The 17,779-nt window shown below is 35.8% G+C and overlaps 1 protein-coding gene across 2 annotated transcripts in view; it reads left to right on the top strand.

Annotated features, from left to right (window-relative positions):
- TRAPPC11 (trafficking protein particle complex subunit 11) overlaps positions 1 to 16,526 on the top strand; it is a 55,977-nt gene extending 39,451 nt beyond the window's left edge. For both annotated transcript variants that reach the window (XM_004481742.4, XM_004481743.5), the window contains exons 24-30: positions 169 to 234; positions 347 to 503; positions 3,994 to 4,105; positions 8,901 to 8,992; positions 12,171 to 12,304; positions 13,885 to 14,052; positions 15,547 to 16,526. In XM_004481742.4, the coding sequence (XP_004481799.1) occupies positions 169 to 234; positions 347 to 503; positions 3,994 to 4,105; positions 8,901 to 8,992; positions 12,171 to 12,304; positions 13,885 to 14,052; positions 15,547 to 15,591 (774 nt within the window). In that variant the 3' untranslated portion in view covers positions 15,592 to 16,526. The remainder of the gene's footprint in view (positions 1 to 168; positions 235 to 346; positions 504 to 3,993; positions 4,106 to 8,900; positions 8,993 to 12,170; positions 12,305 to 13,884; positions 14,053 to 15,546) is intronic.
- The last annotated feature ends 1,253 nt before the right edge of the window (positions 16,527 to 17,779 follow it).

Below are 17,779 nucleotides of genomic sequence, written 5' to 3'. Positions count from 1 at the left end.
TCCCTACATTGATAGTGCATTATCTATGGGGAAAACCCTACCTTCTTAATATATAAACTGGGATTATTTGCTGATCAGTAATAGATTGTATACATTTTATTTTTAAAGCTTTACTTATTGTTAAGACTTGGAAAAGACATTGAATGTGCCCTTTAAATTTTCTTCCAGGATGAAACTGTAACAATAGAAACAGTCTTTCCATTTGATGTTGCAGTTAAATTTGTTTCTACAAAGGTATGTTCCTGTGAAGCATATTGGAAATCATTTAGTTTATAGAAATTGGCAGAAAAAAAGGATATGGACTAAATGTGATTCCTGACAGACCTTTTCTCTTCATTTGTGACAGTTTGAGCATCTAGAAAGGGTCTATGCTGACATCCCCTTTCTGTTGATGACGGACATTTTAAGTGCCTCACCTTGGGCCCTTACTATTGTATCCAGTCAGCTACAGCTTGCGCCTTCCATGACCCCAGTGGATCAGCTAGACTCCCAGGTGGACAACGGTGAGAATTTAGGTCACTCCCCACTTAATTAGCAGAAGAGGTGTGTGCGTATGTGTAAGTTAATGGAAGAGAGAGATTTTTGCTAAGTGAGCGATCTTGAAACTTAGATTTAGAAAACCAAATACATTTAGAATTAATGTAGAATTAGTTTTATTTCCCATTTGCTTGACTATACTTTATTTTAAAAGATCAGATTTTTGCATTCTCTAAGGAAGTTACTATTCAGAAAGTATACTTGAAAGTTAAATATTATCTTTTCACATTTGGATTTTTTAATTGATTCTTCTTACTCCTTTTAATTGATGAAAATTAAACAAATGAAAATGAAATGAAACAGTGAAAATTAATTACACAGAAAATTCTGTTGTTTTTAGGTTGAAATGGGAAAATATGTGTATTAGACATTTGGAAAACTGTAGAGAAGTAGAAGATAAGTTTTCTCAGTCATCCAAGTAAAACAATTTGTCTATAGGACACATTCATCCCAGGATGATACCTTTTTGGCTCAGTGTACTTTTAGGCTGAGTGCTTCTTGAGTTGTTTGAGAGAATGAAAGTAGTTTTAATGTTAACCCAAGCAAAATTGTACTCAACTGAATAATAAGGGTAAATATTCTGAGAAAAAAAATCAATGTGTTCTTAAAACTAAATATAAATTAATTGTTTTATTTGCTGATTATCCACTGCTTGACTTCAGTTACAAGTCATAGTTGATTTGTGATACTGATTAAAATTAGATGAGCAGTTATCAAAATTCCATCATATTTTTCCATCTGCCGTGAGTATGATTTCATTCTATGTCAATAAATCACCATAAATATTTATTGAGTGCTTTACTGTAAGGCATCATGCTAGCCTCCCAGGAATAAACCAAAAATAGCAGGCAGTCTCCATGCTTCACTTTATATGCATTTTAGAAAACTGCATTATAAAGTAGGTATCATTTTCTGTCAGAATGATAGAATAGTCTGGTTCTTGCAAAAACCTTGGCATCAGATCTTTAAGATCAAAAGATAGAAATGAAGCATGTGGGAGCAGGTGTGGCTCAAGCAGTTGAGTGCCTGCTTCCCACATGGGAGGTCCTGGGTTTGGTTCCTGGAGCTTTCTGAGAAAACAAAAACAACAAGTAAACGAAGGAGTCAGCTCTGGGGAGCCTGTGTGGCCGAGTGGCTGAGTGCCAGCCTCCCATATGCGCAGTCCCTGGTACAGTCCCTGGCCTTGGTGCTTCAAAAAAAAACAATGAAACATGTCCCAAAGCCTCTCTAATTATTTAAATGCTAAAAATATCTTTCACATTTTATAGTAATGATAATAAAAAATAAAAAACATTTTATGCTTTCAGAGTGCCAAGTTTTTGTTATTCTCTTTTTAGAAACTTGCTTTTCTCTTGCATTTTTGGACGTGATTGTTTCTGGTCCTACTTCCTTTCTCTGTCCTTTCCTCCTTTATCTCCTCACTGTGCTAATTTGGAATAATCCTGAGCTTTAGTGTCAGACTGAACTAGTTTCAGTTCTCATCTGTTCTACTTGCTCTTTTGTTATCTTGGATTTCATTTTTTTGCATCAGCTACTTCTCAGAATGGTTAATTTGGTTTCACCACTTCTCAGAGTTAAAGAAGATAATAAACATGCAATAAGGAAATAATGTATATGAAATGGCTTAGCCCAGTGCTCATCTTTATAACAGGTACTTTGTAAAAGCTGGTTATCTGCCCATCCTTTATTGATTCCTTCTCTTGATCTTTAAATGTTGGTCATTTCCAAGATTCTGATTTTGGTCCCCTTTTTATTCTTCATGTCTTCAACTGCCCCACAACCTTTGGCTGCCTGTATTGCCTAGTCCAGTTAGAGGAGTCACTCTATAGCTAATCCAAGTTAGAAACTAGACTTTGTTCATGCCCACATCTACCCTGACACCAAGTCCTACTTTCTAAACAACTCTTTTAAAAAATATATATATATATTTAAGCAATTCTTGAATCTAGCTTCTCATCTCCAGTCCATCCTCCTCATATCTCACCTGGCCTATAGAAATAACTTCTTAGTTTGTGTCTCCTCTTCTCTAGTCTTTCTTTGATTTTGCTGCCAGAGTTTGACTCCTCGGGAAAACTCATGAGGATTTGTTGTTCCTTAACAACTTTCACATTATACTAGACATTTTGCTCTCAGGCTCCAGCTTATCTTTTCAGCTTCTTCTTCACCAGTTCAATACTTCCCTCTGCTCTTTCCCAGACTTCAGCCAGGTCAAATTCTTTAATTCACCAAATATGGCTCCTGTGTGCTTTTGAGCATGCTATATTGTCTAAAATCTTCCCCTTCCTCTTGCACTCTAGTTTGCTCTTTAGGGGTTATATAAGCTTTGATTTCTTGATCCTGTCAAGCACGGCTAAGTACTCTTGCCCCTTTACTCCCTGATATTTTGAGTATACTTACATTATAACACTAATATCATCATATAATAATAATTTATTTATAGATATGGCTCACCTACAAGACTGTGTGCTCCTTTAGGGTCAGAGCTGTGTCTTTCTCAGTTTTTTTGTTGCCAGCTTTATAATAGTTGGTCAGTAAATGTTTACTAAACTAATGAATACTCTCTAGTTTGAATCTCCAAGAGTACCAATGCACTGTAAAATTTGTGTTTAGCAAATTGAAAATACAACTTTTCTATATCATAAAATTCATGCTGATGCCAGCATTAATCTTTACTTTAATGAAAGATTTTTAAGTAACTATTCCATTTAGGACATGATATTGTAGCCCATTAAGTGAAACATACTGAAGGAGGAAAATGCATCAGTTTAAATCTCTTAAGATAGCTTCCTCTGGTGGGAAAATCTTGTGTATTCATATTAAACTCCCCAAGTTCCTAATTCTGGGGAGGTAACCAAAACAATCACAATGTTGATGATTAATGATGGCATTATAATGGAATATTGATATATTAGAAAAACTCTAAAACTCTAAATAGGGAAATCAGAGAAATGGTTTATCACCTCAAACACTAGTTTTGTGACCTTTTTTCCCCTTAAGATTTATCTTTCTATTTCTCTCTCCTTCCCTGTTCCCCCTGGAGTTGTCTGCTGTCTGTGTTCATTCGCTGTGTGTTCTTCTGTGTCCGCTTGCATTCTTGTCAGGCGGCCCGGGAATCTGTATCTCTTTTTGTTGCATCATCTTGCTGCATCACCTCTCTGTGTGTGCAGCCCCACTCCTGGGTGGGCTGCACTTTTCACACAGGGCGGCTCTCCTTATGGTGCGTGCTCCTTGAGCGTGGGGCACCCCTACGCAGGGGAGACCCCTGTGTGGCATGGTACTCCTTGCACACGGCAGCCCCTTGGCAAAGTCACTTAATATCTCTCAGCTTTAGGTTTCCAAGTCTTTATAAATAATATATAAATGATGAGGTAGTTTTTTTTGTTGTGTTACTTGGATGTGAAGTTGCCTTCCATACATGAAGCCATTGCATGAGGATTAAAAGTCTCTTTCTCACAGTTATCTTACAGACTGGAGAGAGTGCTAGTGAATGCTTTTGTCTTCGGTGCCCATCTATTGGAAATGTTGAAGGTGGAGTAGCAACTGGGCATTATATTATCTCATGGAAAAGGTAAACATTATATGAATCTTACCTTTCCTTTGATGTCTGTGCTAGGCTAATATCTTTTTTATCTGTTATTTCATTTAATAGTTGAGAGGCTCTGACTTTCTGGAAGGTAAATAGAAGTTATTATTCTGCTTCATGGATATGACTTTTATCAGAAACACAAAGACTGAAAAGTAAAAAAGATAATTAAGTTTTATATTCATATGTTTGTCACGATTTGTGACTTATACTTTGATGAAATTTTAGCCAAACTAAATCTGAATATAGAACCATTTAAAAATATTAATAAAAATAAAAATCTCCTTATTTTTAGTCAGTAAGATTGACTGCATCAAAAATCCAAGGAAATCAACAAATTGTTATGAGTAATAGAGTTCATCAAGGTTGTTGGATCTAACATCAACATACAAAAATCAATTGGATTTCTATAGATCAGTAAGAAACTTTTAGGCAGTGTATGTTTTCATGTAGATATCACATACAGAGCAACAAAAATTATAAGATATTGAGGAATATGTTTACTAGAAGATGTGTATTAAATTTATGGGGAAAATTAAAATTTCAAAACATTAAAAGAAGACATAAATAAATGGGAGAGATACACTATGGTCTTGGAGCAGACCTAATATTGGAAATTGATCTATAGAGTCAATGCAATTTCTGTTGAAGTAGCAATAGATTTTTTATTTTCTTTCATTTTGTGGAACTTGACTGATCTTCATATAGAAAGGCATAGTCAGAAATAGTACCAAGACACTCCAGAAGAAGATAAACTAGGCAAAGATATTTGCCTTGACAGATTCCAGGACTGATTATAAATTTATAGTATCAGGACACTGATATTGCCATAGGAATATATAAATAAACCAGTGGAACAGAAGAGTGTCTAAAAGTGGATCTACCCATGTATGGAGATGGAATTTTACAGACATAGCATTGCAGTTCAGTGGGGAAAGGATGAACTGTTGTATAATTGGTGCTGAGCAATTGGCTGTCTATCCACTTAAGGAAAAAAAATGGATCTCTACTCTTTACTGCACTATATATAACAATTTCAGGTATGTTAAGGATCTTTTGTAAAAAGCAAAATTATGTTACTTTCAGTAGAAAATATAAAAGAATCACTTTATGACTTTGGAGTAGGGAAGAGTTTCTTTAAACAAAACAAAAAAAAAGTACCAGCCACTAAAATTGATGGATTTGATTTCTTAAATATTTCTATTTTCTTAAAAACCACCATAAAGAATGTGAAATGACAAAACACAAATGGAGGCAAGATATTAGCAGAATGTGTAACTGACGCAAGATTAGAATTCATATCAAGAACTTCAACAAATCATAAGGAAAGCCAAGTAACCTAACAGGAAGTTGAGCAAAAATACTTGAGAAGGTAGTTTAACTTAAGCAGAGGAGGCCAGATGGCCAGTAAATATGGAGAGAAAGCTCAACCTTCCCAGTCATCTGGAATGACCCATTAAAGCCACACGACATTCAAACGTACTCCTACTACTTTAGAAAAGTAAAGTGGTTTAACAATACCAAGGCTGTCAATTAGAACAGTTATAATTAGGATAATTGGCTAGGAACATATCCAGCAGTACCTGGTAAAGTTGAAAATGTCTGTACCCTACAGTCCTAGAAAAGAGCTCAACCATGTGCAGAAAGCAGACATGTATAAAAATGTTCATAGCAGCATTGATCATCATCATAAGAAATTGGAAACAGGAGGATTTGGGGAAGATGGCAGTGTAGGAAGATCCAGAACTCAGTCCTTCTACCAAAACAACTCTTAAAACACACAGGAACCATCTGAAACAACTATTTAGAAATTCCAGAGGCCAGAAGAGCAGCATCCAGGGAAGACTGGGAGGAAGTGGCTGATAAATTACAGTAAAAAACAATAAATTGTGCTGTGTGGTGGTTTCAGGTACCCATCCCCAACTCTTGCAGGAAGGCTGCCTTAGGATTTTGCCCGTGACTATCTCCCTGGTGACAGAAAGGGATATAAAAATCCTTTTCCCCAAGACCAGGGATGGGAACAGCTGATCATTGGTCATAGCTTAAAAAAAAAAAATTATTTAAATTAAAAAAAAAAAAATAACAGGCAAAGGCAGCTTAACAAATTATGGAAGCATTACTTTTAAAAACCCTGTCCTAGCCCACTGGGTGGAATGTGGGAGAGTGTGGACCATTGACCATGAGGTGCAGTGGTGCTCAGAGATGTATTCACCAAGTGCAATGAATGTCTCATGATAATGGAGGAGGTTGTTGTTATGGGGGGAGGAGTGGGGGGAGGGGGGTAGGGGGTATATGGGGACCTCATATTTGAATGTAATATTGGAAAAAAAAAATCCTGTCCAGGCACATATTTAATCCTAAAATAGACTCAGTTGTTTCTCTAGTGTTCTGAAAGATGAATAAATGAGCATAGATTGTTTAAATGACATAACCAAAGTCTCCTTGTTCATGAAGAAAATGAAAAAAAAAAAAAGAATGCTTAATCATATTCACATCTCATAAAACTAAATCCCATATTATTTTTTTTACCTTTAGCATTGATATAGTTCCTTCTTTGCCTTTACTACAAACATTTTATAATATATTACTATTAACTATAGTCCATAAGTTATATTAGTTGTATTTTCCCCATGTATCACCATATTCTTAACACCTTATAATAGATGATCATTCTTGGATTTGTACTATTAACCCTAACCCTCATCTACCACCAGAATCACTATGTTATACAATCCCTGGATTATCCTCTAGCTATCTTCCAGTTAACATTAACCTCCCTAGACTACCCTTTTCAATCACATTTATAAATCACATTTATAAATCAGCATTGTTAGTTATACACATTATAATGTGTTACCATCAACTGTATCAATTTCCAGATATTTACAGTCAACGTTATTAAACATTCTCCATATATTTAGCATCAGCTTCCCCTTGTCAAACCACGTTCTCTCTCCTACTAACCTATACTCTGTGGTTTAACTCCATAATTTTACTCATCATATTTAGTTCTTATCAGTGAGACCATACAATATTCACCCTTTTGTGTCTGGCATATTTCACTCAACATATTACCCTCAAGAATCATCGATAATGCCATATACAACCCAAGTTCATTTCTTCTTATAGCTGAGTAGTATTCCATCCTATGTATATACCATGTTTTGTTTGTACATTCATTGGTTGATGGGCACTTAGGTCCATACAAATAGTCACCAAGAACATCAGTGTGTAAATGTCTGTTTGCGTCCTTCCTTCCAGTTCTTCTGAATATATCCCTCGTAGCAGAATTGCTGGATCATATGCCAGTTCTGTTTAGCTTCCTGAGGAACCACCAAACTGTCTTCCCTGGAAGCTGCACCATTCTACACTCCCACCAACAGGGAGGGAGTTTTCCTATTTCCCGGCATCCTCTTCAGAACTTGTGTTTTCCATCTTTTTAATAACTGATCATAGCTTTCAATTCGCGAGTTCGCTGGAGGCCTGGCTCTGAGGGCAGCCATTGTCTCACCCTGCCCCCTGCAAGGAACCCTTGTTCCACCGCTCCCAAGGCAGGGCCGCGGCAGTGTGGACGAGATGGCGTGCTTCCTCAGGGCTCTGGGGTGCAGGGAACTAAGAGCTGCGTTTCTGGGTAGACCGGGAAAGCTCAGCTCTGGGGAGCCGCTCGAGAAGCTCTTGAGGCTCTTCCCGATCCCCCCGCCCAGGGCACTATGGAGCTTATGATTGCATCCATAGTTTGGAAAAGTGTAAAGAAATACATGGGAATGATAGATACCAAATTCAGGATATCTGTTCCGGAAGGGAGGAAGAGATGCAAGCAGGAGGGGTTCATAAGACTGTATTGGTAATGTTTTTTTTCTTAATCTCGGAGGTAGATACATGATATTTGATATATTATTCTTTTTAGTTTTAATAATACTAGAATAGGGAGTACAATTTTATTTAAAACTTGAAAGGGAAAAATGTGTCATTTCATTAAAGAACAAAACAAATCTAAGTTCTGTTTTCCCCACTCTGAATTTATCATGTGTTTAATTCTATACCAATGTTTAATTTATCAGTTATATAAGAGTTAAAACTGTTTTGAAGGCGCTGCTTTGTAGGAACTTGCACATCAGCACAGCTGTTCCACCCCTCTATCAGACCCTTTTTAAAGGCTGTCTTTAGCAGTTAAAGAGCTACCAGCTCACCCCTCTATCAGACCCTTTTTAAAGGCTGTCTTTAGCAGTTAAAGAGGTACCAGCTGTCCCTGTAGTAGGGAAAATATTTGAGTTTTACTCACTTCGTCTCGGTAAACATAAGAAACACTATGTTTCTTGATAGTGTGCTGTTTTTTGATTCTTCAGTTTCCGACATACTTGTAGTGTTAATTATAATGGTGCTCTTCAAAGTGTGGTCTGCAGACTCGTGCCTGTCTGTGAGCACTCATCAAGGAGATGAGTTTGTGTCACAAAGTAGATCACTGGTGTTTTTCTTCATTGAAAAAGTCTTAACCACCAGCACGCTGTATTAAAATGGTGTGTTTCATAATGGCACAGTTCCTTCATTCTTCACGCTGGTTTTGGCTTTAACAGTTAAATTCCAGTTAACTGGAAATATTCAAAACACAAATGGGATTCTAAAAGGTCTTTGTGAAACTGCTTTTCTTAATAAAGTTTTGGGAAATGGGTAATTTTTCTCTCCTTTGCAACTTGGTGGGTTTACATAGTCCCAGTTTATTTTTGATTTATTAACTTCTTACATACATTGTGAATTTAAAAGATGACGTTTTCTGCCTTAGAACTTCGGCCATGGAAAACATCCCCATCATCAGTACTATCATCACTCTGCCACATGTGATTGTAGAAAACATTCCTCTCCATGTGAATGCAGGTAATGGTAATTCAGATTTTACTTGGAAAAAATAGTCCAATGGTAATTTTTATTTTCACTTGAAGATTTTATTCTTGAAATTTATTATGAAAAATTTCCAAAATTTGCAAAAATAGATTATGGCCAGTCTTGTTTCATCTATACCCCCATTTATTCCTCCTACCACCATTATTTTAAAGCAAATCCCATATATTATTTCATCCATATATATTTCAGTAAGTATCTTTAAAAATTAATGGCTCTCTTTTTTAAAACATAATCACAATATCATTATCATGACTTTAAAAATTTGCAAGACTTTTTTTTTTAAATATAAACTTTATTTTTGGAAAAGTTTTAGATTACAGGAAGGTTACATCAAAAGTATAGGGATGGGAGCAGATGTGGCTCAAGTGGCCAAGCACCCGCCTCCCACATGGGAGGTTCCAGGTGTGGTTCCCAGCGTCTCCTGAAAATACAAAAACAAGCAAAACAAATGGAAAAAACAGTTCAAGGGAGCTGTTGAGCACGGGCTTCCCACGTATGAGGTCCCGAGTTCAATCCCCGGGCCCTGGTACCTGAAAAAAAAAAATTGAAAAAAAAAAAAAAGTATAGGGGATTCCCACATAACACTCCCTCTTTCCCCCCCAAACACACACACAGATACATTTTCCCCTGTTAATAATATCCTAACATTACTGGTATATTTGTTAAAATTGATGAACCAATATTGAAGCATTGCTACTAATCAAGGTCTATGGTTTACATTACGATTTACTCTTTGTATTATACAGTTTTATAGGCTTTCATAAATATATAATGTCATGTCTCTGTCATAGCGGTATCATAGAAAACATTTCTAACACCTAAAAATGCTCTGTGTTCCACCTATTCATCGCTCCCTCTCACCTCAGAACCTCTGTTAACCACTATCTTTGTATCAGTGTTACAAGTTCTTCCATTACCACATGATAATAACTACAATAAAAAATCTACTTTGGTCTGTGGTTACACTCCCTTGTATTTATTCATTCCTCATATTTGGGGGATTTGAAATGATGTCTGCACTGACTGCTTTGGAGTGAGATGGGGCTTAGACATTATGGGGCAGATAGAAGGAACTGTTTGCTTGCAGTTGTAAATACTCTTTGATTTTGGAGATGGAATTTGTCCATCATCTTCATTTTGTTAGCTGTCCTGGTTAAGTTTGAAGAATAGGAGAGTAGGTATTGGCCGCAACTCTGCTGGTATTCATTGCTCAACCAGCACATGAATAGACCAAAGATTTAAGTCTCTAGGACACAGTTTTACAGGTATAGTGATAATTATAGGTTAGAATCACGAGTAGGGAATTATAAATGATTCTAACTGTTATATTGTGGAAATAGATGATCACATATTGCAAAATAGGGCCTGCTGAAGGGGTATTGATTTCACGAGGATATGTGCCTTGCCTATAGTGTTTGGACATCCCTAAAGCCCACAGGTGCACTTTTGTTTGAGGCTTTATTTACTATGGCAGTTAGTATGAAAAGATCTGCTTAAGACCTGTGTAAGTGTAACCTCTGAAACAACCTCCCAACTTATTTTGAAATCTCTTAGCCATAAAAGCTTTTTGTATTTAATGTTTCCACCTTTTGGTTAAGGTCTTTTTCCAAATGCCCTGCTGATTGGCACTTGGTAATAATCCCTTGCTACCAGGGAGGCTCATCCCCAGGAGTCATGTCCCATGTTGGGGGAGATAGTAAATGTGTTTGCTGAGTTTGGTTTAGAGAAAGGTTGAGTTAAAAAGGAGGCTTTTTTAGGAGGTAACTCTTCGGCATTAATTATAATTAGGCTACATGTCATTTTTACAGGAATAAGGTTCATAAGTACTAAGATCAAGGACTTGGCATATTGACCTGTTTTCTTTTATTAGGCAATGCCTATATATATTCGGGAGATTTTTGTCATTTTATTTGAGAAAGTAACAGGACTCCCCAGAATGGGAGTTTAATATTTCGTTAGCTACTCTGTGGGTCTCTATGGAGAAAACATACCTATAACAACACAAATACATTCATATCCCTTAGAGGTATGCTTTAGGTGCATTTTTTTCCCTATACATTCCCCACTGTTGACACCCTATACTAGAGATGGACATTTGTTATATTTTTCCTGAAAGAACATTCCTATAATTGTCTTCTTAACCATAATCCTCAGTCACCCCAGATTTCACTGAGTTGTACAGTCCCCTGCAACTCAGTTTTCCTTCTGTCCTCTAGTTTTACTTTTAGCATGAACCAATTGATAGAGAAGTCTCTTTATACTTTTTAATGTATAGCCAAGCAGACCTCCTTTTCCTTTTCCCCTTTCTCCTTCCCCTTTCTATTCTCTGTGTTCTTTCCTCCCCCTCTATAACCAACTCCAAAACTACTTTCTCTACCACCATCCCTATACCTTCTTTTCCACATTTTCTCTCTCTCATAGTTTGTTGAAAAATAAAGTCATTGTCCTTTAGAGCTTCCACAGTCTGATTTTGCTGATTGCATGGTGTATTTTGAATGTTTCTCTGTCCCTCTTAATTGGTTGTTAGATCTGTAGGCTTGGTCAGATTCAGTTCAAGTTTTTGGCAAGAATATATCATTGATGGTATGTACTCCTATCAGGAGACATGTAATAATACCTACTTGTCATTTCTTCTTTATTTATTGGAATACTTTTATCAACAGAAGTTTCCCTTTATTAACTATTTGAAACCTCCTGTTATTAACTATTTGGTTACCTTGATGTCTGTAAAAAGTTTGGAAATAAAAAGCTGTATGTGTGAATGTATGTATATGAACGTTTTATTTATAGTTCAACTGAACATATGCTTTTGTTCTAGTTTAGGAAACATGATTATATTTAGGGAAATATTTTGTATATTTAAAAAATTTTTTCCTAAAATGTAGTTCAAGTCCTGAGAGCCTTTTATTAAGTCAGTTATTTTTATAAGGAGACTTTTATTTTCTTAACCTATTTTATCATAGACTCATGGATATTGTACAGAGACTTTCTTATTTGGCAAGATTTTGGCCAAATAAGATTTGGCATAATTTCTTGAATTTTAGTAATTCCATGTTTACAGAACAAGAATGAATACGTCGAAAATGAACCCATAAATGCTGACCTGTTTTTTTAAACCAGGAAAAAAAAAATGTGTCATCTTCTTCTGCAGATCTGCCATCATTTGGGCGTGTCAGAGAATCGTTACCTGTCAAGTATCACCTACAGAATAAGACTAGTTTAGTTCAAGATGTAGAAATTTCTGTGGAACCCAGTGATGCCTTCATGTTCTCAGGCCTGAAACAGGTACAGGTCATACCTCATTTAGTTGTTTCTGTAGATACAGAAGTGTGGCCAGGAAATAGGGAATTGGACAGTGCCTTTTTAACAAATGAACTGATTAAGGCTGACTGTGGTGCCTATTGTTTTGATAATAATTTTTAGTGACTTTTAAAAATAAAATGCAACTTCCTATAGAGATGGATTAAATAGGCAGTGCATCTCTTTTAACATCATCGATATATCAGACTTAGAGGTTCTTAGTCCCTATAAAACAAAAGTTCACAGATCCTTGAACTATATTATAATAAGTTAGAATTCCTAAAAAATTAAGATTTCCCCTTTGTTACTGATAAGTTTGTGTATGTGGCTTTCTAAATGTGTGACCTCGAGGCATAGAGCCTGTTTTTCTTCTAAATTTGCAGTGATGTTTTTTAGCAATTTTGATTTTACATAGAATTTATTTATTTTTGGTATGTTTAGATACAATTTCGTATCTATACCTAAAAATAAATTGTCTAAATATTTTGATTCATCCATTCAAATAAGAGGTAGACAAGTTCGTCATGTTTTTAAGTGAATGAACATAACACTCAGGCCAAATTATGTGTCATCCATTGTCAAAGTTCAATAGTCAGTAAATACTTATTAACAACTCCATTAAATACTGTTTTTTTAGGAGGTACCAGTGACTGAACCCAGGACCTCCTATGTGGGAGGCAGGCACTCAACCACTGAGCTACATCCACTCCCTACATGAAATACTTTTAATTAACAATATATGGTATGGAATATAATACTAGGTACAATATCTCAGTATACATTTATATGTCTTACTGTTGACATATGTGTATATATGTACTCATTTGTAAATGATTAAGCTTTTCTTGAATGTCCTGATCTGTTTTGCATTTTGAATTATAGTTAGAAAATATAGGGGAGTAGATATAGCTCAAGTGGTTGAGCACCTGCCTTTCCAGGTCTGATCCCAAGTACTTCTTAAAAACAAAAACAAACAAATGAAAAAACCAATTCGGGGGACCAGTGTAGCTCAGTGGTTGAGTGCCAGCTTCCCACATATGAGGTCCCGGCAGCATTTCAAATTTTCAAACATCTTTTCTCCCTGAAATTATCTTAATATGAAGGCAAAATTCCTAAAAAAATGCTTATGTTGACAAAATGTTTACAAATGGACATTTTTCTAGAAATGATTGTGTAACATTTTGTGACTGCAAGAATCTTCTGGGTATAAGACAAGAAGTATTGACCTGTCTAAACTTTCTCATTCTTAACCAAGTGCAAGTTGCCTTTTCGATCTTGGCAGAAAGTGATAAATCATGCATATGTTATTTATACATTTACCATCTGCCTCATCCAAGCTCATACTAATTTAGCCCTACAGTTTGGGATCTGTTTGGAAGATGGAATAGAAGAGAGAGGGTGCTTTCCTTTACCGGAAGGATTTTGGGTGGCCAATCATTTATAAATTATCAGGGGATGATAATATAAAGACATTTCAAGTATGTGGATGTGATCATCTTTCTTTGTAATTTTCTGTGGTTTATTTTTTTATTTTATTTTTAATTTTTTTACTTTCTGTGATTTAGATTCGATTACGTATCCTACCTGGAACTGAACAGGAAATGTTATATAATTTCTATCCTCTAATGGCCGGGTATCAGCAGCTGCCCTCGCTCAACATCAATCTGCTTAGATATCCCAACTTCACTAATCAACTACTCAGATGTTTTATACCTACCAGTGTTTTTGTAAAGGTAAGGTTTAGAAATTTTGTTCTTTTAAAATGTATGAAAAACAAAAGACTTTCTTTTATTTAAACTTCACTAGATAATATTTTGAGACTAATAGTGATAGTGATAATTTTGACTTTTATTATATTAATTTGGCAATTTCACTGTTCATTTCTCTAAAGTAACTATTATTTAATTGCATCTAGTTTGAGATTTTTATCCTGGTAGATATTTTATCCTTATTGTATCCTTAAACACATTTACTCTTTGGATTAGTAAAGTAAGTTCCAAATTATAGTTAGTTTGTAATTAGTTCATAGTAAAAATGGATTAACTTTCTAAATAAGATCCCTAAATTTCCTAATTCTCTCTAATTGTATAATACTGGATTTAGGTCATTTGTGGAAATAATGATCTGTCAGAATCTATACCCTGGTGTAAAGTTTAGAATTTTTTTTATTATGTAGTTTCCAGGTTTCTATAGTAAAACAATGTGGAGGTTAACCATTGTCATTCATCAGAGATAATAGTGTGTGAGAGCGTACATTGGGCTAGATAAGTGGTTCATTTAGTTCAGCATTCTGCTTCTGAAAAGTCACTCCCTGATGCCTAAAATTACAGTTGTCCCTTCCAATAGTTGATTTCTCTCAGTAGCTCAGGTATACATGAATATATGTAAGACTCTTGTGTGGCCCCTTCTTATTTTAAGTTTGTACCCCCATTTGGGCTATAAATTACATTGCTTGCTACTTTTAAAAAAATTTGTCCCTCTCATTCATGCTTTGGGGAACTGTCCCTTGTTTATATAATCCGGAACTTGATAAACTGGTCTGTGTTAATATGTCTTTCATACCCCTCCTAGCTTTTATCTTTCCAGACTTAACACAACTTTTTTTTTCACATTTGCAAAAACAATTTTATTAAGCTTTCCAAGCTCCTATCCCATGCCATAGTTTTAAGTTGTAAAAGAAAAATCTTGCAATTTTGATTTCCTTGTATTTAAACAGTGGCTTTCTGAAACATTTTCACCTAATCATGTTCTCAAAACATTTCAGTTGCCTCACCTCACTCTCAGGTCTGATGTTATTCTAGCTGTTTTACTTTTTGAAGTGTGTTCTAAGTTCAGAAGTACTGCATTAAAGCAGTATTAACCAGGAATGGTAATAGGTTTCATTTCACAGGCAGTGATAGATGGTAGCTGCTGCTGGAGCAGGAGGTTGAGAGAGAAGTAGTAGTGCACTGGATTTAGCAGCGCGAAGGACACGGTCAGCGGGTGATGTCAGCCCGTGGTGCTAGAGGGAGGAGTGGCAGCACCCATGCGGTGCAGCTGGCACCCTCAGTTAAAGTGAAGAAGGAAGGTGGGACAGAAAGGGAAGAATAGGTTAATTTTATCCTGGTGTTTACACATGCTCATTTGTTTTTGTAAAACACTTTCAAGAATTTTAAAATCCTTTCCTTTAATAGGACTTTTGTTGTCATCATCACTTTGTAAACCCGTTTTTCTTCCCCACTTGAAAGCCACAGGGTCGGCTCGTGGATGATAACTCTGTGGCTGCTGCATAATGTTGAAGACTGGCCCTTGGCTGTTCTTAGAGAGAAGTCAGATGTGGCTGTATAGGTTTTCATTATGAACTATAGCTTTGATCATGAGAAAAAGTTATCTTTTCTATTTTTTAATGAATGTTATACCATCTATTCAGAGGAACTCATGCTTAAAATATTAGGAAAATCTATCCTCTTATATTTTCACTAATAAATATTTGAAATTGGTCAGTGCTACTTAAAAGGATGTCAGACCATTATTATTAGAAGTCATTTAATGAATAATAAATTCTTTAAAAAGTGATTTACATGTAAACATCAGAGGAGAAAAATTAAGCATCTTAAATATGGCTGAACAAAGAAAGGAAAATGCACCACTATCTGCCCCAGTAAAGTTCTGAATCCCCTATGAGTCTCTTTTCAGAGTAGCTGAAGTCTGAAACATCTACATAGAGTTAATGTGTGCTCAGAATATATACACAACAACTTATGAACAGTTGTATGGCTGATCTAAAAGCTTCTAGAAAAGTTTACGCAATTTAAATAAGTTGTCTAAAAATACCTTTACCACTAAAACATGCCGCATAGGTTCAGCTCACAGCCAACACGTGAATCTCATAAAATGGGTTCACGTGTATGTGTAAGTGTGCTAAAATCCTAATCTGAAAAGATCTGAACTGCAAGGATGTGATTATAAGCATAATTCCCTAAACTAAAAGGTTTTGAGAAAGATATTAAGGTCTAAATAAGAGCTTTTATTGTGTTGTGCAGTTTCTCACTCACACACACACACAACCATTGAAAACTCTTAATTCTTGTAAATATCTTAATGTGAAAAATTTTTGTTAAAATATCTTAATAATTTAAAACCACCTGGTTTCCTGGAAAATTTTATTTAACATGTAGGAGCTGTAAAAAGGCAATAAGTGATGTAAATAAATATATTCTCTTTCAAATATGCTTGTATATGTCTTTTCTTGATTTTGAGCCTGGGTGATCTCAGCTTCCTGAAGCAGCTTTACTAAGAACACTGTTTCCTGAGGTGTAGAGGGCAGTGTTCATGCCAGTCCTGCCCTGAATGGCAAGGCCCTCTGCTTACACATGCACGTGCATACATGCATACACACACTTAAGAACTGGCTCTGCTGACTTCCACGGACTCTGCGCAGTGAAGCACTGTCTTGCCGAGGAGATGAGTTCCCATCTGTTCAGGTAGATGCCACAGGAGCATGACTCTGGAGCCTCACTCTCTCGGATCCAATCCCAGCTCTGCTGCTAACTAGGTGACTTTGTTTAAATTACTTAACCTCTGTACATCTCAGTTTTCTTACCTTGAAGATGTAGATAATAACTAGTTCATAGGCTTGTTATGAGAATTATATAAACTAGTACATGAGACGAGCTTAGAATAGTGCCTCACCGGAAGTTAATACATGTTTGTGTGTTAACCACAGTCCATCATTCACCTCAGGGTTATAGTTGGGGATAATACAGTGTCATCTGTATTATCCTCACTCCTCATGAAAAGGCTGAAGAGGATATGAATGTGTCTGCTGGATGGGTCTATGTTTATCAGACTTTCTTCTCCATCACCTACAACAAGAAATACAGTTTATGTAATGCAGTACATGCATATATATATGCAGGTGTATACACACGTGTATGTAAATATATATATAAAACTACAAAAGTTTCATAAAATACTACATGCTATGCCATCTTACATTGCATGGTTGTAACCTACTGATTTGATGACCCACTAATTGGATGTAACTGCAGTTTGAAAAATACCAAACTAACATCTTTAAGGTCCCTTTGAATTCTAAAGTTCTTTGATGTAATCCTTACATAACACTGCCATTGTCAAAACGTGAAGTATGCATTTGGACAAATGTATCATTGGCATACATGCTGAAATTATTAGCATTGATGTCACTATAACTGATGTCAGCGTAACTCATGTAACTGTATGCTGCTGTAAATATGCTCCAGATAAACAGGTCTGTGCTTTTCCTTGGCCTTTTCTAGAGTGGGCAGTAGAGTAAGCCTTCCCCAACCAGCCTTTTCTAAATTCTGTTTTGGATTTTTTCTATTTACCTATTTCAAAACAGAATTTTAGCTTAAAAAAAACAAAACTTGAAATCACCCTCTACCCTGGATTTCATGTATTTTCTTTTAAAACAAAGTTCCCTGGATCCCAAATCAAAAC

This window comes from Dasypus novemcinctus, chromosome 1, assembly GCF_030445035.2.
Source record: "Dasypus novemcinctus isolate mDasNov1 chromosome 1, mDasNov1.1.hap2, whole genome shotgun sequence".
Taxonomy (NCBI): domain Eukaryota; kingdom Metazoa; phylum Chordata; class Mammalia; order Cingulata; family Dasypodidae; genus Dasypus; species Dasypus novemcinctus.
The sequence above is the reverse complement of the archived record's forward strand: the minus strand, read 5'-3'. Positions and strand labels throughout refer to the sequence as shown.